This window comes from Pelophylax lessonae (assembly GCF_965119305.1).
Source record: "Pelophylax lessonae genome assembly, chromosome: 2".
Classification (NCBI taxonomy): domain Eukaryota; kingdom Metazoa; phylum Chordata; class Amphibia; order Anura; family Ranidae; genus Pelophylax; species Pelophylax lessonae.
In genome coordinates this window covers 169,487,518-169,514,457 of record NC_138769.1, presented here as the reverse complement: position 1 = coordinate 169,514,457, position 26,940 = coordinate 169,487,518, and the positions used below count along the sequence as shown (strand labels likewise).

The window sequence follows — 26,940 nt, the reverse complement described above, 5'->3', positions numbered from 1 at the left end:
AATTCTTATAATTTGGATTTTGTTTGTTTATTGCAATGTATCACTGCGGTGATGTCCTATTGTTTGAATTGATATATAATAAGGAGCAGGGTTATTTAATTTTTACTTATTCATGCAGGTGTTTATCACACTTTACAATGAGCAGCTTCCTTACCACAATTTATTTTAATTTTCACCATTTATAGCACAGCCATTTGCTTAGGAGCCTATCTTTGGGTTCTCTTTTTACTTCATATGCTCTTAGAACAAGCCTTGGCCATTTCTGATCGGCTTTGTACAGTGGCAGCTTCTTGACAGAGGAGCTCAGGTAAGTTTGGACTAGGAACTGAACATGCCTGAGCGCATCCTAATCTCCAACACACTCATACCACCACAAATCTTAGAAAACTAATTATACCCCAGGTGGGGAAAACATTGCGAGAGAAGGAGAGAAAACACAGCGCCTTCTAAGTGCAGCAGAACAATGTTTTAATAAGATTATAAAAAAACGTACTCACAAGGTAAGCTTATAAAACATTGTGGTCAGTGATTAACCCCCTGCCTACTTCACCAGCATCTGGGCAACAAGTAAACCCCTCCACGACTATGTCCTGGACCTAAAGGGGCAGTTTATCACATCAGATGTTCCTAGATCTTTATGATAAATGAAATAAATAACAATTTTTTACAACAAATAAAGAATATCAACAAATGTGCTATATATAAATGGGGCTATATATAAATGGGTTACCAGATTTGGTAAATAAAATTCAGGGACATCCTCTAGACCACTCCCACTTTTAAGCACATCCACAAAATAATTACCCCCTTATTTATAGCCAAACTCATAAACTATCACCCCCATTTTAACATTCCCTGAAGCAATGGCTAAAAGAGTTTTGGAACAAGAGGTAGACATTTAACGTATAAAGACAAAATGAATAGTTTTCACATAGGAGGCACAAAGAAATGCTTGCATAGTTAGGAGGGAAGCCTAGGAGGTATCAAATGCAGCATGTATAGTGACCTGCCCATCTGGAGGATTGGCCTTTAAATTGAGTGTTTCCTCGTGGTGTATGGTTTGTAGTATGCCTAAGCCTAGGCATTGGTGTCATTGGCAGCAGTAACCACCTACAACTGGGGTAAGTGGCCACAATGACAACCTCTATGTTTCTTTTAGGAAGCATTTATTTTATTGAGCAGAGGTTTATGGATTATATCTGTGGCAGTGTGCCATTGTTTATATAGAGCAGTACAGAACTGATTTTTGTGGGCAGGTCTGTATATAGATTAGCATGCCTATGCTTGCTTCATGTTGTCCTTTAAACCGGAATATAGCTTATCCCATCCTGCTGTTAAGCCAAAGTTATTCTGCTCTGATATAATTTACATGCAAGTGAACTAACAGGCTTGTCAAATAAGGTAAATAGCAATGAGCAAAATACATTAGCTCACAACAATAATAATAATCCCCTCAGCATTGGTGACAAAAGATGTTCCCTATAAGACAGCAAATCTTTACTTTTTGAATTGAGGTCTACTTTAAAGCATTATTAAGGCTATTTTTGTTTTAACTAACATAACAAGTATGTTATACCCATCTGCTCTGTGCAAAAGTATTGCACAGAACAGTCTTTGAATCGCTTCATTCTGGGTCCCCTGACGGTGATCTTGGCTCCTCCTCTTCAGTGATTGCCCGCATAGCAAGTGCTTGCTTTTGGGCAGATATGAAGGCTCATAGAAACATAGAATGTGTCGGCAGATAAGAACCATTTGGCCCATCTAGTCTGCCCAATATATCTGAATCCTATGAATAGTCCCTGGTCCTATCTTATATGAAGGATAGCCTTATGCCTATCCCATGCATGCTTAAACTCCTTCACTGTATTTGCAGCTACCACTTCTGCAGGAAGGTTATTCCATGCATCCACTACTCTCTCAGTAAAGTAATACTTCCTCATATTACTTTTAAACCTTTGCCCCTCTAGTTTAAAACGGTGTCCTCTTGTGGTAGTTTTTCTTCTTTTAAATATGCTCTCCTCCTTTACCGAGTTGATTCCCTTTATGTATTTAAAAGTTTCTATCATATCCCCTCTGTCTCTTCTTTCTTCCAAGCTATACATGTTAAGGTCCTTTAACCTTTCCTGGTAAGTTTTTTCCTGCAATCCATGTACTAGTTTAGTAGCTCTTCTCTGAACTCTCTCTAGAGTTTCTATATCCTTCTGGAGATATGGCCTCCAGTACTGCGCACAATACTCCAAGTGAGGTCTCACCAGTGTTCTGTACAGCGGCATAAGCACTTCTCTCTTTCTACTGCTTATACCTCTCCCTATACATCCAAGCATTCTGCTGGCATTTCGTGCTGCTCTATTACATTGTCCTCCCACCTTTAAGTCTTCTGAAATAATTACTTCTAAATCCCTTTCCTCAGATACTGAGGTCAGGACTGTGTCAAATATTCTATATTCTGCCCTTGGGTTTTTACGCCCCAGGTGCATTATCTTGCACTTATCCACATTAAATTTCAGTTGCCAGATTTCTGACCATTCTTCTAGTTTTCCTAAATCCTTTTCCATTTGGCGTTTCCCTCCAGGAACATCAACCCTGTTACATATCTTTGTGTCATCAGCAAAAAGACAAACCTTACCATCGAGGCCTTTTGCAATATCACTTATGAAGATATTAAACAAAATTTGTCCCAGTACAGATCCCTGAGGTACCCCACTGGTAACACCTTGTTCTGAATGTTCTCCATTGACTACAACCCTCTGTTGTCTGTCACTCAGCCACTGCCTAATCCACTCAACAATATGGGAGTCCATGCTCAATGACTGCAGTTTATTGATAAGTCTTCTATGTGGGACAGTGTCAAAAGCCTTACTAAAATCTAGATATGCAATGTCTACTGCACCTCCACCGTCTATTATTTTAGTCACCCAGTCAAAAAAATCTATAAGATTTGTTTGACATGATCTCCCTGAAGTAAACCCATGTTGTTTTTCATCTTGCAATCCATGGGATTTAAGATGTTCCACAATTCTATCCTTTAATAGGGTTTCCTTTAATTTGCCTACTATTGATGTCAGACTCACTGGTCTATAGTTGCTCGATTCCTCCCTACTACCTTTCTTGTGAATGGGCACGACATTTGCCAATTTCCAATCTTCCGGGAAGACTCCTGTTACTAATGATTGGTTAAATAAATCTGTTAATGGTTTTGCCAGCTCACCACTAAGCTCTTTTAATAATTTTGGGTGTATCTCATCAGGACCCTGTGACTTATTTGTCTTCACTTTAGACAGCAATCTTAGAACGTCTTCCTCTGTAAAGACACATGCATCAAACGATTCATTAGTCATCCTTTCAAGTGGAGGTCCTTTTCCTTCTTTTTCTTCTGTAAAAACTGAACAGAAGTATTCATTAAGTCAGTCGGCTAGCCCTTTATTCTCTTCTACATACCTTCCGTCCTTTGTTTTTAATTTAAATATTCCTTGTTTTAATTTCCTTTTTTCATTTATATATCTGAAGAATGTCTTATCCCCCTTTTTCATAGACTGAGCTAGTTTTTCTTCTGCCTGCGCTTTAGAAGTTCTTATAACTTGCTTGGCCTCTTTCTGCCTAATCTTGTAGATTTCCTTATCTTCATTGCTCTGGGTTTTTTTATAATTACAAAATGCTAGCTTTTTATTTTTAATGATTTGGGTCACTTCTGCTGAGTACCACAGTGGTCTCTTCCTTTTTTTGCTTTTACTGACAAGTCTAATGCAATTTTCTGTTGCCTTCAATAATGCACCTTTTAAGTAGTCCCATTTCTCCTGGACTCCATGTAATCCGTTCCAGTCTGATAAGGACTCATTTATGACTAATTTCATTTTTGAAAAGTCTGTTTTTCTAAAATCTAAAACTTTTGTTTTTGTGTGGTGTGACTCTTTCACAGTTCTTATATTAAACCACACTGACTGGTGATCACTAGATCCCAAGGTTTCGCCTACAATGACATCATATACCGAATCCCCATTTGTGAATACCAAATCCAAAATGGCCTCCCTCTGGGTTGGCTCCTCAACCACTTGTTGCAGAGACTGATCCTGAGCTGGGCTGTGTGTGCCCATAAACACACATAGCACAGCTTGGCCCTGCCCTCTGCTCTCTCCTCACTGCATCCATGTCCATCCATGTGATGAAAAAGAGGCCAGCGATGCTGCTCTCTAGCATAATGTTGGATTGAGATTGGGCTCAGGTAGGTATTTAGGGGAACTGGGGGAGCTAATCTTGAAAGATTTTTTTACCCTAATGCAGAAAATGCATTAAGTTAAAAAAAAAAAAAACTTTAGTCTTTACAACCATTTTAAATCAACCCTCATAGCCCTATAGGAATATTTCACTTGGTCTTCCCTAACTTCTCCTTCTTTTAAATTGTTATTCATAACAGAAAAAATAAAGGGAACCATTGCTATATCTACATTACCCCCTATATCTATTGCTTTTCCTTTTTGATGTGCAGGGTTTGAAGAGCTGCAAAAGATGTTAGATTTATGTAAAATAAAAATACTATACATACTAAAATTATCCCCCTTTATGACAAATCAGCTATGGTAAGGCAATAAATTAAAACAGTCAAGAATTTAAAGACTATTTTTTTTTTTTTTTAGCTCGATCTAACAAACGAACGCTCAACTTAAAAGTTATACATCTGCTGTTTCATCAGTTGGCATCTTACAATTCCGTAGGAGGCCAGGGGTGAGATCCCCAGGCTATAGTTTCTGTCTCTTCTCTTTTTCAGCTTGGAGGTGTTTGCACTTTTAATGTAGTATATAAGAGATAAAAAATCAGGTTGTCCATCGCTGGAAGCCAAGCACAGAGATCTTTCCACCAACCTTCACCCAGAAAATAGATAACCATAAACTGGAATCTATCAGAAAACTTAATGCTAAACTCTGTTTTCAGTCCAGTATTTATTAATTTACTAAAACTATTTTTGATGCAGTATAAGACCTTGAATTGAATGTTGTTTCAGCCATTTTCTGTGTAGCGACATTCAGAATGAGAAAGGGAGAGGCAGCATAAGGAATCAATCAGCTGTGCTGCAGTGCTCATTTACTAACAAGGAATATGTTGATAGAAGGAGAGAGCATAGTGACATAGAGATGAGCCTGTGTAATTTATTTACTCAAGCTGGAGAGTGCAACATCTGGCTCACTTCTGCATAGAAACCAATCAGCTTCCAGGTTTTATTGCCAAAGCTTAAAGTGTTACTAAACCCAGAACCTGATTCCCTATATCTGGTCTCCCACAGTACACAGAACATAGAAATGCAATTTTTTTAGTAAATATAAATGGATAAATAGCTTTTCTCATCAGCAGTATATAGCAGTCTTGTGACTTGTATCAGTTCCTAGAAAAGCTTGTATGAGGAGATTTCATTCTCCCCTGATACTCTGTCTGGACAGTGCTGATTGGCCCTGCGCTGATCACATGCACTCTCGCAAGAAAAAAAAAACTCTATAGTAATACACACCAAACTGAGCATGTGCAGCCCACCCCCTGGCTCTGTAAATATCAGGTTATTTTTTGGAGACAGTGAAAGAAGAGGAGGATCAGAGTAGACATGAACAAACAGCCTTTATACACAATGCAGGGGATTAACCCATTATGTTTCACAGTGAGTATAACAAGCATGCTTTACTTCATAACTGCATATACAGGCTGATTTTACTGTTGTAGGTTTAGTAACACTTTATTTGAACAAGCTGAGGTTAGAAGCTGATTTGTTTTAATGTAGAAGTGAGCCTGTTTTTGCACTCTCCAGCTTTAGTAAATAAACCCATATCAGTCTGCTGCTACTCCTTTCATTGTCCAGTCACAGCAACTGTTACCTGACTGCAGAAAATCAAAATTAGGTTTACTGTCACAGGACAGTGCTGTGTAAATCTCAGAACAGGACTGACAGATATAAATTCCCTTGGGAGGTTAAATGGCTCCCATATATTTAGCTATTATCTGGAGATGAGCTTCAACTATACTTTCGGAGCAGACTGATAATTGTTCTTATAACTATGTTTAGACTGTATTAACACATATCTATTCTTTTTTAACCACTTAACGACCGCCCAACGATTATTTATGTCGGTTGTGTAAACCTAAATATGGTGTTATGGCAGCAGATAGCTGCCATAACGTTGGTATTTTTTTAAACTGCGGGCGGTCGGCTTTCCGATAAGGGTGGTCCCAGCGGCGTCCCGGCACTTTTCCCCGCTTACCAGATCCGCTGGCAAGCTTGCCCTCACTCGACTCTATGGTCTTGGAGGACCGGAGCGACGGCAAACGTCGTTGCCTAGCAACCGTTTTAAAGGTCCCTTTTCTTTTTCAATTTATTATTTATTTTTTTTTTTTTTCATCTTTTAGTGTACTTGTGAGATCTGAGGACTTTTTGACCCCAGATCTCACAAAAAAGAGGTCTTGTCATGCCTATTTCTGTTACAAGGAATGTTTACATTCCTTGTAATAGGAATAAAAATGATCACATTTTTATTTTTAAAAAAACGGTGTAAAAATAAAAATATAATAAATAAAATAGTAAAAAAAAAAAAATTGAAGCACCCTGTCCCCGCTATGTCCCCGCTAGCTCACGCGCAGAAGCGAACGCATACGGAAACCCCGTTCACATATGTAAACGGTGTTCAAACCACACATGTGAGGTATCGCCGCAATTGTTAGAGCGAAAGCAATAATTTGAGCCCTAGACCTCCTCTGTAACTCTAAGATGGCAACCTGTAGACATTTTTAGTGTCGCCTATGAGGGTTTTTAATTTCCAAAGTTTGTCGCCATTCCATGAGCGTGCGCACTTTTGAAGCATGACATGTTGGGTATCTATTTACTTAACATTATCTTTCACATTATGGAAAAAAATTGGGCTAACTTTACTGTTTTTTTTTTATTTTTTAATTAAAAAAAGTGAATTTTTTCCAAAATAATTGCGTTTGGAAGACCGCTGCGCAAATACGGTGTGATAAAAAATATTGCAATAATTTCCATTTTATTCTCTAGGGTCTCTGAAAAAAATGCATATAATGTTTGGGGGTTTTAAGTAGTTTTCTAGCAAAAAAAAAATTATTTTAACTTGTAAACACAGAGTGTGAAAAACAGGCCTGGGGCTTAAGTGGTTAAAATCTAAAAATATTTTTAAATTAGTATTTTTTTATGCTGTAAGATGAGATAAAACATATTACACTGTGTAAACTGTCTCTTATGAAACTAGGGTATTGAGAAAAAACGTTTTCACTACATTAGAAATCAGTTATTTTACACTATAGCATTGACTTATTGCATTGGTTTAGTTAACATCTTACATCCGGACCCTGATTTGTGCAAGGCAGAGCATTAGAAGTGACATATGATTCTGTTCAGCTGCCTCACCCATCAGAACAGAAGGGACATATTGATTGTGTTGTATTTAATTTGTTATGTCTTGTAGTATTGACATCAAGCTGCTTCATAGAGACCTGCATCGTGATGTTGTTATTGAGAGCAGTGGATAAAACAAACTGTTATTGTTTATTTTCAGCACTTCTCGAGAAACCCTTAAGCAAGAGGAGAGATTCAGAGGCTACGCAAAAGGCAAAGATATTTTATATCTCCTGCATGAATGAAAGTAAGTGCCTGGCCTTGGAGATGTATTTAGATTACAGTGTATATTTCCTTGGATACACTATACTGTCAAACGTATTGGGACACCGGCCTTTGCATGCACATGATTTTTATGGGAGTCCCAGTCTTAGTCCATAGGGTTCAATTTTAAATTGGACCACCCTTTGCAGCAATAACAGCTTCAACTCTTCTGGGAAGGCTGTCCACAAGGTTTAGGAGTGTGTTTATAGGAATGTTTGACCATTCTTCCAAAAGCACATTTGTGAGGTCAGGCACCGATGTCGGACGAGGAGGCCTGGCTCGCAGTCTCTGCTCAAATTGATCCAAAAGGTGTTCTATCGGATTGATATCAGGACTTTGTGCAGGCCAGTCAAGTTCCTCCACCCCAAACTCATTCATCCATGTCTTTAAGGAGCTTGCTTTGTGCACTGGTTCACACTCATGTTGGAACAGGAAGGGGCCATCCTCAAACTGTTCCCATAAAGTTGGGAGCATAAAATTGTCCAAAATGTCTTGGTATGCTGATGCCTTAAAGCGGAGTTCCCCCCAAAAGTGGAACTTCTGCTTATCTGATTGCTCCCCCCCTCCTGTGCCGCATTTGGCACCTTTTGGGGGGCGGGGTGGGAGCAGGTACCTATTTTTTACAGGTACCCATTCTGGCAGACTCGGCAGGGGCAAAGTATGTCACAAGTCCAGCCCCCCTCTTCCTTCGTCCACCGCCGCACCATTCAGAATGTGCAGCGCGCTTCTTGCAGCTTCACGGCCGGGTTCCCTTACCAGCAATGGCAGCCGCAGCACCTGACAGCCGATGAAAACATCTGCTGGGGTGCCGACATCGCTAGATTCCAGGGCAGGTAAGTGTCCTATTGTTTTTTTTTTTTTTTTGTGGCAGAACTATTTAAGAGTTCCCTTTCCTGGAACTAAAGCGCCAAGTTCAACTTGTCAAAAACAACTCCACACCCTAATCCCCCCTTCACCAAATGATTTGGACCAGTGCACAAAGCAAGGTCCATAAAGACATGGATGAATGAGTTTTGGGGTGGAGGAACCTGACTGGCCTGCACAGAGTCCTAACCTCAACCCAATAGAACACCTTTGGGATAAAATAGAGTGGAGACTGCTGTTCAAAATCCTTTTCATAGAAGAAATTGGAGACTCCTCAGGTTGTACGATACAAAAGTTTGTTTATTTTCTTGAAGTAAAGTATAGCATAATAACAGAAATGGACAGAAGGAGAGAGAGAGATATGACAGATGTTACATGCCTTCAGAGTGTAGGATGTCCTTTTCTCATCTCTCTCTGAAGAACGTCTAACATAGTGTATTCTTATACTGTATTTAAAGATGACATCAGCAAAAAGTATGTCCCAAGAAGGTAGTATTACCAAATATAAAAGTAACACCCACTCTTGCATAAATGGTTTGAATCTATAGTAAGACACAATACTCCTCCTAACATATTGACATAAAAACTCAGAATAGAACTACATACATAGCAAAATTGCTTCTCTGTCCTTCACAAAGACATATTGAAGTGACCTTCAAAACTGACATATTACATTATAACATTCATATATATTTCAGAGACTTTTATCATTTAAAATAATATTAAACTCTAAATTTCTAACAATTTCCCCTCAATGCACTAAAATAAACTAATAAAAGTGCATTCATCTTAAATAAGAAATGTCTCTGATCATCTTTTTTTTCTTAATACAAACAAAATTATAACAAAAATACAATAAATAATAATAAAATTGGATATGTCAGATAACGTATATAAGCACTTCCCCAAAACCCGGAGATTTTACTGTGAAAAATGTACCTAATTCATTCCATCAAGAGGCTATAAATCATTATATTGCTTATTTATTTTAGTTAGTTTTCTGTCCAAATGATGTAATATCATCAAAGATTTTCTTCCTTTAATTTCATAAATGTATTTAACTTTTTGTAAAACTCTTACATCTTTGACCATATCATATAACTATTTTCCTATTTCAGTGTAAGGAGGAAGTAAATAATATCTTTGATATGTAAAATCATATTACTCTGTAATATAAATGATTCATTATTAATAAAATCTCTTCTTTCCCAGGAAATTTCTATACCTAAATGATTTGTACAGTATAAGCCTTTATACGTCATCTTTCACACCAAACAATTATAAATACGATAAGTAATCATAACTCTACATTATTCAATTACCGTATCCATTTTTATATATTCTATCTATCTATAACCAGCAAGCAACTCTTTTCAATGCTCTTTTTTCAACATTCCGTATTTTAGTTCAACAGTAACTCTGTTTGGACACATTAAATCAGATCCTTCTCTTTCACACAAGTCTGTATGTACTTTCTATATCTTTTTTTCATCTAGATATAATTAGCATCTTCTTAAATAGAAGTATTTATCCATAAGTCATTATGTAAAATTCCTAAATATATTCTTTTTAAAACATGATACATTTATAATCTATCTAGTATTAATGCTCCAAATGTACATTTTTTTGTACATCTTTGTTATAACAACCTACGGTATCCATCCGACGTTCCCAAATTGTGTATGTTCTAACAAAATTAGTAAAATAAAATAAATTCTATGTTTACAAGTTTATCATAATATGTGTTTCTAATAATCTAATAATTTTCTTTAAACTTAGAATAAAAGATATATCTAGGAGAGAAAATGAAAACAAGTATCAAAGTCATTTTCATTGATCAATATGGACCATTCTAGGCTCATAGACCTTTCTGCATTGTTTATCCATTCTTTGAACAAAAAATGAACTATAGTCCCATTTAACTTAAGAATAACAAAATAACCTTCCCAGTTGGCATCCCAGGTACCTTCAGACCTATAATTCTCAACCATACCTTGAGCTCCTGGAATACACTTATTGACATACTCAGAAGTAGAAATCGTATTCAAAACATAATTTCTAGTTAAATCTAACAAGGGTTTAGCCATATGTTGTGCAGCAAACTTTTGAAGTTTCTGTACCTGTTGTTGCAATGTTTGCAACCGCACATTCTTTCTATACAACAGATTGTAAATAACTAAGTGTGCTAATCTCAAAAGACAGAAGAATAGACATTCTTTGTCCTGTCATCAACCTCAAAAAGTGACAAACCTATACTAGAAAATACTAAAGCTCTTAAGGCAAGAGTATAGCATGTAAATATGTCACCCAATCTTTAGTTTAGGTTTACCTTTTCCTTTTGGATTGTTCTCTAAACAAATAAAACAAGACTCGGAAGTTTGATGACAAAGGGCTCTGAGATGAGCGTTTCAAAAATTTACTTCCATTAGCTCATACAAAAAAATCAGGTACTGGATGTGCAAAAAGAGAATAATTCAATTTCAAGGGCGTCATAGCCATTATTATTGAAAAATAAGGAACCGATTGAACTTCAGTATTTTTATAAAACATTTTATCTCCATTATCAGTCTGCACTGGTTCTAACTAAGATAACATTTCAGGGCCCCTCTCTTTATTCTGTGACCAAATTAAATCTTGTAAAGGAGTAGCCTTATCAGATTCTTGTATTCTTTTGACTACTACACTCACAATTTTTTTACATTTTGCAAAAGGACCACTGATTTGGTTTGATCTTTCCTAATATGTTCTATTACTGAAATAAACTTGATCATGTTGAAGTGGATTATTTTTGAGATCCAACCATATCTGTCTTGGACCAAATAGAACATAAACTGTGAGTAAATGAACTACATTTGCACTGTCACTCTGACTGCAAAACAAACACAAGGCAGCCTCAAGTTCAGCTCTTTGTGCAGACATATATCCAGGATGCTTATATTGTAACAAAAGTTGCTCATCTGGAATACAAACAGCAAATCCCATCACATATGCTCCATTGTGCCAATATCTGGATCGATCTTTATAGGCACAATAACGTTCCTCCCGAATGTCCACTAAAAGGTGAAGGAGTGACTTTTTCATGATTAATCACACAACCGTGGCGCTGTCCCTCACATTGCATTATTTGAACCAAGAAATATTTATCTCCCACTTCAACTGACAAGCCTTTCTCCTCAAAATCTAATTGTTACTAGCAAATCCTTGTGAATTAACACCTTTGTTTTGTTTTTTCTTTTTAATAACACCTTTTATTGTGAGGTGGTAACAAAACAAGTGGTGCAAAACCCAATGTGTCTGACTTGTAGCATTGTCCAATACACTCCTAACACATTTTTGTAAAAGTACTGATAAGATTGTCTCATCACCCACAAACACAAGAATGTAAATTGGTCGAGAGAGATCTACATTAATCTGAAATACTGAACTTATAAGGGCTTTCTTTAGATCTTCAAATGATTGCATACAAGGCCTCTCCTGTTATTAAAAATACTTACCCTATATCCTTACAGACAGATGCTTTGTCTTTAAAAATCTTGATGAATTCTCGAGAAATGTTGATAAGGCCCACAAATCGTCTTAAGAAGTTACATTATTAGGTAATAGTACCTTTTAAATTGTTTTTTTTTCTTTTCTTTTCATCCATGGACTCTCTTCCATGTATCTGGAAGGGTTACCACAAAAATATGTCATTCTCTGTACCTTAGAAGAAATAAAAACTGTCACTGGATAGCTAGCTAGTTTGCGTAACAGGATCTTTGCTACTCTGTAAAGACTGATAGTGCATGCCTTAAATGTCACATTCTTTTCAGAGAGTGCAGAAGATAATTTATTACTGTCAGTCATAGCTGTCACACTTTATACTGTTGGTAACTTTCTCATTTATCGAATTTTTATTTTTGTTTTCCGTTGAAATGTTTTTTATTAGGTTTTTCAAACATACAAGGTGAAGGAAAACATTCAGGGTAAAAGAAAATGTGCAGGCGTAATACATATCGATACACTCAGATAAGGATAGAACATAGATATCATAACAGCTACAACAATAACCATGAACAATAGGTAGCATATAACCATCTATGCCTAGTAAACGTGTTCAAAGACTTATAGCGCCATCTAGTGGTGCTCTTTCATAAGATTCACACTCTGTACCCTTACTTTGTGAGGTTGCAGAATACCACTGTGCCTACGGTTGTCACCATTGCACCTCTCTTTGATACCTGCTCAAGGTCGGTGCCATGAGCAGTTCAAAGGTTTTATGTGTTTGGACTGTAGCTATCACCTCAGAGATGGTAGGTGGGAAAATATCTTTCCATTTTCTGGTAATATTAATCTTGGTAGCGAGCAAGATATTGATTACTAGTTTGCGGGTTTTCAGTGGGATTGGGTCAATCAGAAGATGAAGCAGAGCCATGCTAGGGGTCGGTGTTACCTGGAACTCTACAACAGTGGAAATTAGGTCGAACACTTCCTTCCATAGCTCTAGGATGGGAGGGCACGACCACAATATATGTGCCAGAGTGCCTTGTGCACCGCACCCCCTTCAGCATGTGGACGAGGCTGAAGGAGCGAAGTTCGCAATCACAGTAGGGGTTAGATACCACCGCAGGGTCACTTTAAGATAGAGTTGTCTTAAGGATGCACTCAACGTGGCTTTTTGACTCGATATAATTGCTTTCGTCCACTGGGACGTGGAGAAAGTGGACCCTAGGTCCTGTTCCCACTTCAATAGGGGAGGGGTTTTGATGAAAATACCTTTTTCGCCCAGCATGGAGTAGAAAAGCGATATGCCTTTAGCAGGATGCAGGGGTAAAAACAAGTATTGTCACACTCTGGCAGGAACTTTAGTCCATAGTTGCGGATTATGGCGGATACAGGAGACAATTTGGTTGTATCTGAATCATTCGCCACTGCTTAAACGCCATTCAGCTGCTAACATCTGGAAAGATTTAATGAAATCAATGTGATAAAGATTCTGAAGACAGGTAGGAGGAGATCGCTGCCAAGCGTGAAGGTCCATGTCAGGTATTACCTGATTGAGTCCTAGAATCGGAAATGGGATAGTTACTAACGGTGTGGTTTTCCACTTGGTGTGTGTGAGGTGCAGCCATGCCATCACCGATGCCCTTATTGTTGGTGACACATATTGTGGAAGGCGAGCCCCTTGCTTCCTACTGCACACCCAAGTGCACAGATCGGAGTTGGGAGTTACTGCCTGTTCCATCAAACCCCAGATATTGTCTGGAGTCGGTTGAAACCACGTACGCATTTGCGACAAGAGTGTGGCTAGATAATAGTCCATCAGATTCGGCATGGATGCACCCCCCACTGCTTTAGACTTCATGAGGATGCTCTTTGCACACCTGGCGCGCTTTCCCTGCCACAAATATCTAGATACCATGCTTTGCAGGGAGTTTATAAATGATTTGGGAACTGGGATTGGCAGAGATATATACACGTACAATATCTTGGGTAGGGTACACATTTTGAAGGCTGCAAGCCTCCCCGACCACGTAAGTTCAAATTTAGAGAGGGATTGGAGTTCTGCAGCCAGCTGCGATTTGAGTGGGGCATAGTTAGCCTGAAACAAGTTGCTGGTAGTTTTGGTAAGTCTGATTCCTAGATAGGTTATGCCTGAATCAGACCATTTATATGGAAATGAGCGGGTGAGGATATTCCTTGTAGTGCCATCAACCCCCAGATCTAAGATATATGATTTGGCGTCATTGACCTTGTAAAGGGATATGTTCCCGAAGTCAGTTAAGACTTGCTTTATATGCGGTAGGGATGTGGTAGGATTGGAGACCATGAGAATGACGTCATCCGCGAATAGGCTAATGCAGTGCTCCAGGGAAGCTATGGTAATGCCTGTAATTTGGGAATCTGTCCTTATTTTCTGGGCCAAGGGTTCTACTGCCAGGTTGAAAACGAGAGGAGACAGCTAGCAGCCCTGTCTCGTCCCATCTGTGATTACAAACGGAGACGATAAAGTGCCGTCCACCAGTACCTGGGCCGAGGGGTCGGCATATAAGGCCATGATCGCAGAATGCAATCTGCCCTCTATGCCAAAGCGTCTAAGGACCTCCCGCAAGTATCCCCAGTGCACCCTATCGAACGCCTTCTCTGTATCAAGGGAAAGGAGCAGAGAAGGCGTTCTGGAGGCATGCGCTGCGTGAATGACATTGATAAGACGTCTAGTTGCGTCGGCTGATTGTCTGCCCTTAGTAAAGCCTGCCTGGTCTCTGTGGATAACTTGAGGTAAGTATTTCATCTGTCTAGTGGCTACAGTTTAGCATAAATTTTAACGTCCGTATTCAGTAAGGATATCTGGCGGAAATTTTGCGGCGTGTCGGGATCTTTACCCGGTTTGGGCAGGGTGATTATAGTTGCTTTAAGTATTTCCGGAGGGAATGAGGATGAGGATGCAGCCTCATTGAAAACTGAGCACAAGTGTGGGGCTAGTACCTCCTTGAGCTGATGGTAATATTCTTTAATCATGCCATCCGGGCCAGGAGATTTCCCAGATGGCAATGATGTGATGGCGGACAGGACCTCATCCACCGTAAAGGGCTGGTTAAGCAGGGATGCCTGTGATGGGCTCAGTGTGGGGAGTGCGATAGAGTCTAGGAAGGTATTTATAAGCTCCGGTGTAGGGGAAGATGTTTGGTTCGCTTGAAGATTATAAAGGGAGTCATAGTAACTACTGAATGCGTCAGCTATGTCCTTGGGATCCTGTAACTTGGCTCCCGTGAACGGGTGGTTAATGTCGTTTATTTTAGTTTTAGTTCGTGACCTTTCAGCCTGGCGGCGAGCATTCTACCCGCTTTGTTGCTAGTGGCATAAAATTTTGCCTTAGATTTTTGGAGGTTACGCTCGTAAGAATCTAGTAGATGCGATCTAAGTTCCTGCCTGAGTGCGATTAGCTTCTGTTTAAAAGCTAAAGAGGGTGCTGATTGGTTTTGGGCTTCAACCGTTACAGTCTCCTTTGTTATCTTGTCAATTGCTTGTGTGCGTTGTTTATTCATTTTATGCTGCAATTGTATCAACACCCCTCTACTAAAAGCCTTGTGGGCATTCCAGAGGACCGCAGACTCCGATACCCCGTATTATTCTGGAAAAACTCCATCACTGATTGCTTAAGGGAGTCAGCATTAGCCGGGTATTTGAGGACTTCAGCTCTCGCCTGCCATGGTTTAGCCGTGCGGGCTGTAGGAGAAACTGTAAAGGAAACGCTTGCTGGGGCATGATCGGATCAGGTTATCGGAGCTATCTCGGAGTCTACGGCCCTCTGGAGAATCATCTTATCAGTCAAAATTACATCAATACGAGCATATGAATTGTGAACTGCAGAATGATGCGAAAACCCCCTGTCAGAGGGGTGGTGGCACCTCCAGATATCATACAGATCCCTTTTATGGATAAAACCTTGCAGTGATGGCTGGAGCCTGGTAGAATTAGCAGAAGAGTCCAGAGTCCTGTCTGGTGGCAGATTGCAGTCCTCGCAGAAAAGCAGGGGACACTTTTGGGCCTTCCTGATAGTTTTGAGTGTGCGCTTTAGAAATTGTAGCTGATGGATGTTAGGGGCATACACTGAGGCTATGGTTAGATTCATGCCATCTATGGAACAAGTCAAAATAAGGTAGCACCCATTGGGATCAGCAATGGAGGAACTGAGGGTGAAGTCCAAAGATCCATGGATAGCTATTAGTACCCCCTTCCTCTTCCTGGAACAGGAGGCGGTATAGACCGTAGGATAGTCCTTGTGAGAGCAAGCAGGAGCATGGGAGTCTAAGAAGTGAGTTTCCTGAACGCACACTATCTGGGCATGATGCCTCGATGCTGTTCGCCATAGCGAAGCCCGTTTGGCCGGGTGGTTCAGGCCGTTAGCATTCAGTGACAGAACTTTAACTGTCATTGAAGTCTAAAGGACCGCGTGTGGTGTAGCTACTCACAGTTCCGATGTTGTCAAATGGGAATTGTTGGTACTGAGGAGTGTCCGATGGTAACTGGAGCGGATAACTGCATAGGTGTTCCATAGGCTTCTGTGCACTTCGAAGAATCTTGTTGAAGTAGCAAATGGTGTTAACTGGTAAAGAAATTTCATCCTAATAGAGGGGAAGATGCCTGCTTGAAGGGGATAGACAAGACAAAAACAGCAAAAAATAAAAGGACAAAAAAAACAAACAAAACCAAACTGCTTAATCAAACACAAAAAATGGAGATCGTTGGCAACGTAGCCGCCTCCCATTGGGGGATAAACAGTTATTTAGCCAATCAGGCCAAGGGACTCAAGGTGTCCTAGTTAGTGGACCGGCATCCAAAGTGAGGGAGAGATAACTAGGAAAAGTGGCAAAAAACAAGCGGAAATATATCATCAGGTGTCCTGCATATTGCACTGTGGCACCGTGTGCCATTGCTGGGGGATGTGACTTGGGAATTTCTTGGCTCCAGCCGGAGGTGCAGCTTCAGGGATGATGCCCCAGGATTGAAGCAGTGACAGGCCTCTCTCAAGGTTAGTGATGGCATATGAGGAGCCATTCCTCTCCACTACTATTTTAGAGGGATGCTTCCATTTATAGGGAAGATTATGGTTCCGAAGAGCCTTTGTAATTGTGGACAGCTGCCTTCTCATATCTAACGTGTGTTTAGATAGGTCCGCAAAAATTTGGACAGTGGCATACGGTTCAGGGAGTTGGCCCAGCATCCTGGATTTGTGCAAGAGAGATTCTTTGATGTGATAAAAATGCACACGCAGTAAGGTGTCATGAGGTATATGCTGAGGCAGAAATGGAGGTTTTGGAACCCTGTGAATGCGATCTATGGTTAGATCCAAAGGGGTCGCTTCAGGAAGGAGAGTGGGGAAAACTTCCAGGGCAAATTTGTGTAGCTCCGTCTGCGGCACTGATTCAGGAATGCCCCGGATTTTTAAATTATTTCTTCTGGAGCGATCCTCGAGATCTGCTATTTTAGCTTTTACCCACTAGCGTTCCGATAAGTTTTCCTCATGAGCTTCAACTAGATCATTTACTGTTGTCACCATGTCAGTCATAGATGCTTCCACATTATGCACTCTATCTCCCAGGGAGTGAACCTCTGCCGTGAATCTATTTGCCAGTGCCATAATGTCAGATTGCAAAGAGGTATGCAGAGCAAACATCATGTCCTTTAGGGCAGTGTCCAGGATCGGTTTTCTCACTGTGGGGAAAGCTGCTATGGGAGATGTCCCCAGAGATACAGGGAGCAGAGAGGCGGTAAGTGAGGCCTGGGCCTGGGTGTCAAGCTGGAGCTTAGATTTGGCCGGGCTTGTGCAGGTTGGGTTGGAGGGTTCAGGAGTGCGAGGGGACACAGTACCTGGTTGTGGGAGATCACCGGGCTGCTGTTCGTCTGGCAAATCTGAATAGTGAACCCGCTGCCTCTCCAGAGCGGCAAGGCCCGAGCCGCCGGTGCCATCTTGGCGACCGCTCCGGGGAGGCGGCGGGAAGAAGGCTGTAAGTTTCTTCAGCCCCTTTTCGTTCTTCCGTTTCCCAGTCATATCGCCTGGTGCAGGGAAGTCCTGAGAGTGCAACGAGGGGTTGATGGAGGTTGGATGCCGTCCGTAGCTAGGTAAATGTCACTGGATGGCGGACCCTGGAGCCGGAGCGAGGGATTATGCATCCATCAAGGTCCCACGCTGGCCACGCCCCCCGAATTTATAGTTTTTATTGTTCTTGACAGATTTTGATTGTACATTGTACAACCAGGTGGTGGTGGATGTGGCGGTGACATAGGCGTGCGCACAGGGTGTGCTGGGTGTGCCTGGGCACACCCTAATCACCTAGGGCACATAGCATTGCCAGTGAGGAGATGGGAAAGATCTCCCTGGGACCTGCTCTGCTCTATTTCTCCTTGCCTACAGGTACATGGCCCCGATACATTACTCTCCCTGCTGGCAAACACATGCATGTGTATTTCAACTTTGGGGTGCACACCTTAATGCAATAGGCTGCGCACACCTATGGGCGGTGTAGGTGGAAGCGGCGGTGGAGGAGGACCAGGGCCGGATTAACAGCATCATGGGCTTGGTGCTGAGGATTTTGAAGGGCCTTAAGGGCCGTGCCTTGCCATGCACCCAGAGGAGGAAGGGTGCAGCCATGCATGCCTAATTCAACATGGGATGCTGTCTCTGAAGCCCATAAACACATCCATGCATCGCCAACTGTCCCTCCTTGTCCGGCCTTCACGCTGTGTGGGGAGGTTCTGAGGGTGCTGCCTGGGGAAGCGAGCATAGAAGCCAGACTTCTGTGTTTACAAGTGACAGAAGAGCGGTAACAGTGAATATGGCCAACCCGGGGCCTATATAAAAGGTAGGGGCCTGGAGCTGCAGCTCCAATAGCCCCTACATTAATCTGGCCCTGAGGAGGAGGACGAGGTAGCCAACACTGCTTCTTTTCAAAAATTTTAAATGAGGGTACACCCCAAAAGAGTGAGAAAGAGCAAAAATGGAACAATGGGTGGGTAAGGTCGGTATCCATTGCTATTCTGCATAAGGTACGGAAAAGTCCCGTGGGATCCATGCCTGGTTCATTTTAATGAACGTGAGCTTGTCCACATTGTCTCTGGACAGGCGGCTGCGCTTGTCTGTTATAACGCCCCCAGCCGTGCTAAATACCCGTTCAGATAATACACTGGCTGCAGGGCACGCCAGCACCTCCAAGGCGTAAAGGGCAAGCTCAAGCCATGTGCCCAATTTGGAGACCCAGAAGTTGAAGGGGGCAGACCCGTCATTCACTACATGTAGGCGTGTGCACACATACTGCTCCACCATGTTGGTAAAATGCTGCCTCCTGCTAAGACGTTCCATCTGAGCTGCTGGTGCTGCTGTTTGTTGTGGCGTGCTGACAAAGCTTTTCCACATTTCGGCCATGCTAACCCTGCCTTCTGAGGTGCTGGCGGTGCCCTGGTTGCGTTGGCGACCTCCTCCTCCTCCTCCTCTGCCTTGTGCTTCCACTGTGGCCCCGCTGTCAGATGGGAATGCCAGCAGCATGGCGTCTACCAGCGTGCGCTTGTACTCGCGCATCTTGCGATCGCGCTCCAGTGAGTGAATTAAGGACGGTACGTTGTCCTTGTAACGGGGATCCAGCAGCGTGGCCACCCAGTAATCAGCACAAGTTAGAATGTGGGCAACTCGGCGGTCGTTGTGGAGACACTGCAGCATGTAATCGCTCATGTGTGCCAGGCTGCCCAGAGGCAACGAAAGGCTGTCCTCTGTGGGAGGTGTATCGTCCGTGTCCTCTGTATCCCCCCAGCCACGCACCAGTGATGGCCATGAGCTGGCCTGGGTGCCACCCTGCTGTGAACATGGTTCCATCTCCTCCTCCAGCTCCTCCTCCTCCTCATCCTCCTCATCCTCCAGAACTGTGCCCCTGCTGGACAATTGCGTCCCTGGCGTTTGCGTGTGCAGGAACCCACCCTCGGAGCCCCTTGCGAATGACTGCCCTGAAAGCCTTGGAAATGTTACCTCTTCATCCTCCTCCTCCTCCTCATCCTGTGCCACATCCTCTTCCATCATCGCCCGAATTGTTTTTTCAAGGAGGCATAGAAGTGGGATAGTTAAGCTGAGAACGGCGTCGTTGCCACTGGCCATGTTGGTGGAGTACTCAAAACAGCGCAACAAGGCACACAGGTCTCGCATGGAGGCCCAGTTAAATTAAATAGCGGAATAGAAAATATGATCCAAAAAAAGTGTATGTATATCACACGTACACAACCACACTGGGCCCCAATTACTATTGTTTGTACCCCTAAAAGGCTAGATGAGGAGTAGGGGGAGTATGGAACAGGCAGCACCCTCAAACCTTCAGAAGTATGAGATGAACCCCAACAACTTGGAAAGGTGGATCTCTCTCACACGTACCGACACAGACTATCCCGCAATTCAATTGATCCTCAAAGGTTTTTATTGAATAGCGGAATAGGAAATATGATCAAAAAAAGTGTATGTATCTCGCACGTACACAACCACACTAGGCCCCAATTACTATTGTTTGTACCCCTAAAAGGCTAGATGAGGAGTAGGGGGGGTATGGAACAGGCAGCACCCTCAAACCTTCAGAAGTATGAGATGAACCCCAACAACTTGGAAAGGTGGATCTCTCTCACACGTACCGACACAGACTATCCCCCAATTTAACTGATCCCCAAAGGTTTTTGATTAAATAGCGGAATAGAAAATATGATCCAAAAAAAGTGTATGTATATCACACGTACACAACCACACTGGGCCCCAATTACTATTGTTTGTACCCCTAAAAGGCTAGATGAGGAGTAGGGGGAGTATGGAACAGGCAGCACCCTCAAACCTTCAGAAGTATGAGATGAACCCCAACAACTTGGAAAGGTGGATCTCTCTCACACGTACCGACACAGACTATCCCGCAATTCAATTGATCCTCAAAGGTTTTTATTGAATAGCGGAATAGGAAATATGATCAAAAAAAGTGTATGTATCTCGCACGTACACAACCACACTAGGCCCCAATTACTATTGTTTGTACCCCTAAAAGGCTAGATGAGGAGTAGGGGGGGTATGGAACAGGCAGCACCCTCAAACCTTCAGAAGTATGAGATGAACCCCAACAACTTGGAAAGGTGGATCTCTCTCACACGTACCGACACAGACTATCCCCCAATTTAACTGATCCCCAAAGGTTTTTGATTAAATAGCGGAATAGAAAATATGATCCAAAAAAAGTGTATGTATATCACACGTACACAACCACACTAGGCCCCAATTACTATTGTTTGTACCCCTAAAAGGCTAGATGAGGAGTAGGGGGGGGTATGGAACAGGCAGCACCCTCAAACCTTCAGAAGTATGAGATGAACCCCAACAACTTGGAAAGGTGGATCTCTCTCACACGTACCAACACAGACTATCCCCCAATTTAACTGATCCCCAAAGGTTTTTGATTAAATAGCGGAATAGAAAATATGATCCCAAAAAAGTGTATGTATATCACACGTACACAACCACACTAGGCCCCAATTACTATTGTTTGTACCCCTAAAAGGCTAGGAGTAGGGGGAGTATGGAACAGGCAGCACCCTCAAACCTTCAGAAGTATGAGATGAACCCCAACAACTTGGAAAGGTGGATCTCTCTCACACGTACCAACACAGACTATCCCCCAATTTAACTGATCCCCAAAGGTTTTTGATTAAATAGCGGAATAGAAAATATGATCCAAAAAAAGTGTATGTATATCACACGTACACAACCACACTAGGCCCCAATTACTATTGTTTGTACCCCTAAAAGGCTAGGAGTAGGGGGAGTATGGAACAGGCAGCACCCTCAAACCTTCAGAAGTATGAGATGAACCCCAACAACTTGGAAAGGTGGATCTCTCTCACACGTACCAACACAGACTATCCCCCAATTTAACTGATCCCCAAAGGTTTTTGATTAAATAGCGGAATAGAAAATATGATCCCAAAAAAGTGTATGTATATCACACGTACACAACCACACTAGGCCCCAATTACTATTGTTTGTACCCCTAAAAGGCTAGGAGTAGGGGGAGTATGGAACAGGCAGCACCCTCAAACCTTCAGAAGTATGAGATGAACCCCAACAACTTGGAAAGGTGGATCTCTCTCACACGTACCAACACAGACTATCCCCCAATTTAACTGATCCCCAAAGGTTTTTGATTAAATAGCGGAATAGAAAATATGATCCCAAAAAAGTGTATGTATATCACACGTACACAACCACACTAGGCCCCAATTACTATTGTTTGTACCCCTAAAAGGCTAGATGAGGAGTAGGGGGGGTATGGAACAGGCAGCACCCTCAAACCTTCAGAAGTATGAGATGAACCCCAACAACTTGGAAAGGTGGATCTCTCTCACACGTACCGACACAGACTATCCCGCAATTCAATTGATCCTCAAAGGTTTTTATTGAATAGCGGAATAGGAAATATGATCAAAAAAAGTGTATGTATCTCGCACGTACACAACCACACTAGGCCCCAATTACTATTGTTTGTACCCCTAAAAGGCTAGATGAGGAGTAGGGGGGGTATGGAACAGGCAGCACCCTCAAACCTTCAGAAGTATGAGATGAACCCCAACAACTTGGAAAGGTGGATCTCTCTCACACGTACCAACACAGACTATCCCCCAATTTAACTGATCCCCAAAGGTTTTTGATTAAATAGCGGAATAGAAAATATGATCCCAAAAAAGTGTATGTATATCACACGTACACAACCACACTAGGCCCCAATTACTATTGTTTGTACCCCTAAAAGGCTAGGAGTAGGGGGAGTATGGAACAGGCAGCACCCTCAAACCTTCAGAAGTATGAGATGAACCCCAACAACTTGGAAAGGTGGATCTCTCTCACACGTACCAACACAGACTATCCCCCAATTTAACTGATCCCCAAAGGTTTTTGATTAAATAGCGGAATAGAAAATATGATCCCAAAAAAGTGTATGTATATCACACGTACACAACCACACTAGGCCCCAATTACTATTGTTTGTACCCCTAAAAGGCTAGGAGTAGGGGGAGTATGGAACAGGCAGCACCCTCAAACCTTCAGAAGTATGAGATGAACCCCAACAACTTGGAAAGGTGGATCTCTCTCACACGTACCAACACAGACTATCCCCCAATTTAACTGATCCCCAAAGGTTTTTGATTAAATAGCGGAATAGAAAATATGATCCCAAAAAAGTGTATGTATATCACACGTACACAACCACACTAGGCCCCAATTACTATTGTTTGTACCCCTAAAAGGCTAGGAGTAGGGGGAGTATGGAACAGGCAGCACCCTCAAACCTTCAGAAGTATGAGATGAACCCCAACAACTTGGAAAGGTGGATCTCTCTCACACGTACCAACACAGACTATCCCCCAATTTAACTGATCCCCAAAGGTTTTTGATTAAATAGCGGAATAGAAAATATGATCCCAAAAAAGTGTATGTATATCACACGTACACAACCACACTAGGCCCCAATTACTATTGTTTGTACCCCTAAAAGGCTAGGAGTAGGGGGAGTATGGAACAGGCAGCACCCTCAAACCTTCAGAAGTATGAGATGAACCCCAACAACTTGGAAAGGTGGATCTCTCTCACACGTACCAACACAGACTATCCCCCAATTTAACTGATCCCCAAAGGTTTTTGATTAAATAGCGGAATAGAAAATATGATCCAAAAAAAGTGTATGTATATCACACGTACACAACCACACTAGGCCCCAATTACTATTGTTTGTACCCCTAAAAGGCTAGATGAGGAGTAGGGGGGGTATGGAACAGGCAGCACCCTCAAACCTTCAGAAGTATGAGATGAACCCCAACAACTTGGAAAGGTGGATCTCTCTCACACGTACCAACACAGACTATCCCCCAATTTAACTGATCCCCAAAGGTTTTTGATTAAATAGCGGAATAGAAAATATGATCCCAAAAAAGTGTATGTATATCACACGTACACAACCACACTAGGCCCCAATTACTATTGTTTGTACCCCTAAAAGGCTAGGAGTAGGGGGAGTATGGAACAGGCAGCACCCTCAAACCTTCAGAAGTATGAGATGAACCCCAACAACTTGGAAAGGTGGATCTCTCTCACACGTACCAACACAGACTATCCCCCAATTTAACTGATCCCCAAAGGTTTTTGATTAAATAGCGGAATAGAAAATATGATCCCAAAAAAGTGTATGTATATCACACGTACACAACCACACTAGGCCCCAATTACTATTGTTTGTACCCCTAAAAGGCTAGGAGTAGGGGGGAGTATGGAACAGGCAGCACCCTCAAACCTTCAGAAGTATGAGATGAACCCCAACAACTTGGAAAGGTGGATCTCTCTCACACGTACCAACACAGACTATCCCCCAATTTAACTGATCCCCAAAGGTTTTTGATTAAATAGCGGAATAGAAAATATGATCCCAAAAAAGTGTATGTATATCACACGTACACAACCACACTAGGCCCCAATTACTATTGTTTGTACCCCTAAAAGGCTAGGAGTAGGGGGAGTATGGAACAGGCAGCACCCTCAAACCTTCAGAAGTATGAGATGAACCCCAACAACTTGGAAAGGTGGATCTCTCTCACACGTACCAACACAGACTATCCCCCAATTTAACTGATCCCCAAAGGTTTTTGATTAAATAGCGGAATAGAAAATATGATCCCAAAAAAGTGTATGTATATCACACGTACACAACCACACTAGGCCCCAATTACTATTGTTTGTACCCCTAAAAGGCTAGGAGTAGGGGGAGTATGGAACAGGCAGCACCCTCAAACCTTCAGAAGTATGAGATGAACCCCAACAACTTGGAAAGGTGGATCTCTCTCACACGTACCAACACAGACTATCCCCCAATTTAACTGATCCCCAAAGGTTTTTGATTAAATAGCGGAATAGAAAATATGATCCCAAAAAAGTGTATGTATATCACACGTACACAACCACACTAGGCCCCAATTACTATTGTTTGTACCCCTAAAAGGCTAGGAGTAGGGGGAGTATGGAACAGGCAGCACCCTCAAACCTTCAGAAGTATGAGATGAACCCCAACAACTTGGAAAGGTGGATCTCTCTCACACGTACCAACACAGACTATCCCCCAATTTAACTGATCCCCAAAGGTTTTTGATTAAATAGCGGAATAGAAAATATGATCCAAAAAAAGTGTATGTATATCACACGTACACAACCACACTAGGCCCCAATTACTATTGTTTGTACCCCTAAAAGGCTAGATGAGGAGTAGGGGGGGTATGGAACAGGCAGCACCCTCAAACCTTCAGAAGTATGAGATGAACCCCAACAACTTGGAAAGGTGGATCTCTCTCACACGTACCAACACAGACTATCCCCCAATTTAACTGATCCCCAAAGGTTTTTGATTAAATAGCGGAATAGAAAATATGATCCCAAAAAAGTGTATGTATATCACACGTACACAACCACACTAGGCCCCAATTACTATTGTTTGTACCCCTAAAAGGCTAGGAGTAGGGGGAGTATGGAACAGGCAGCACCCTCAAACCTTCAGAAGTATGAGATGAACCCCAACAACTTGGAAAGGTGGATCTCTCTCACACGTACCAACACAGACTATCCCCCAATTTAACTGATCCCCAAAGGTTTTTGATTAAATAGCGGAATAGAAAATATGATCCCAAAAAAGTGTATGTATATCACACGTACACAACCACACTAGGCCCCAATTACTATTGTTTGTACCCCTAAAAGGCTAGGAGTAGGGGGGAGTATGGAACAGGCAGCACCCTCAAACCTTCAGAAGTATGAGATGAACCCCAACAACTTGGAAAGGTGGATCTCTCTCACACGTACCAACACAGACTATCCCCCAATTTAACTGATCCCCAAAGGTTTTTGATTAAATAGCGGAATAGAAAATATGATCCCAAAAAAGTGTATGTATATCACACGTACACAACCACACTAGGCCCCAATTACTATTGTTTGTACCCCTAAAAGGCTAGGAGTAGGGGGAGTATGGAACAGGCAGCACCCTCAAACCTTCAGAAGTATGAGATGAACCCCAACAACTTGGAAAGGTGGATCTCTCTCACACGTACCAACACAGACTATCCCCCAATTTAACTGATCCCCAAAGGTTTTTGATTAAATAGCGGAATAGAAAATATGATCCCAAAAAAGTGTATGTATATCACACGTACACAACCACACTAGGCCCCAATTACTATTGTTTGTACCCCTAAAAGGCTAGATGAGGAGTAGGGGGAGTATGGAACAGGCAGCACCCTCAAACCTTCAGAAGTATGAGATTGTGTTCACTGTACCCCACAAAGATTGAGTTCACTGCACCCCACAATGATTGTGTTCACTGCACCCCACAAAGATTGTGTTCACTGCACCTCACAAAGATTGTGTTCACTGTACCCCCCAAAGATTGTGTTCACTGCACCCCACAAAGATTCTGTTCACTGTACCCCACAAAGATTGTGTTCACTGCACCCCAAAAAGATTGTGTTCACTGCACCCCAAAAAGGATGTTGTTCACTGCACCCCAAAAAGGATGTTGTTCACTCCACCCCAAAAAGATTGTGTTCACTGCACCCCACAAAGATTGTGTTCACTGCACCCCAAAAAGATTGTGTTCACTGCACCCCAAAAATGATTTTGTTCACTGCACCCCAAAAAGGATTTTGTTCACTGCACCCCAAAAAGGATGTTGTTCACTCCACCCCAAAAAGATTGTGTTCACTGCACCCCAAAAAGATTGTGTTCACTGCACCCCACAAAGGATTTTGTTCACTGCACCCCAAAAAGATTGTGTTCACTGCACCCCAAAAAGGATGTTGTTCACTGCACCCCAAAAAGGATTTTGTTCACTGCACCCCAAAAAGATTGT

The 26,940-nt window shown here is 42.0% G+C and overlaps 1 protein-coding gene across 1 annotated transcript in view; it reads left to right on the top strand.

The window, feature by feature from the left end:
• Window positions 1-26,940, top strand: part of PHEX (phosphate regulating endopeptidase X-linked) — a 309,157-nt gene that overhangs the window by 106,012 nt on the left and 176,205 nt on the right. The window contains exon 4 of the mRNA XM_082245817.1: window positions 7,545-7,631. Coding sequence (XP_082101943.1) covers window positions 7,545-7,631 — 87 coding nt within the window. The remainder of the gene's footprint in view (window positions 1-7,544; window positions 7,632-26,940) is intronic.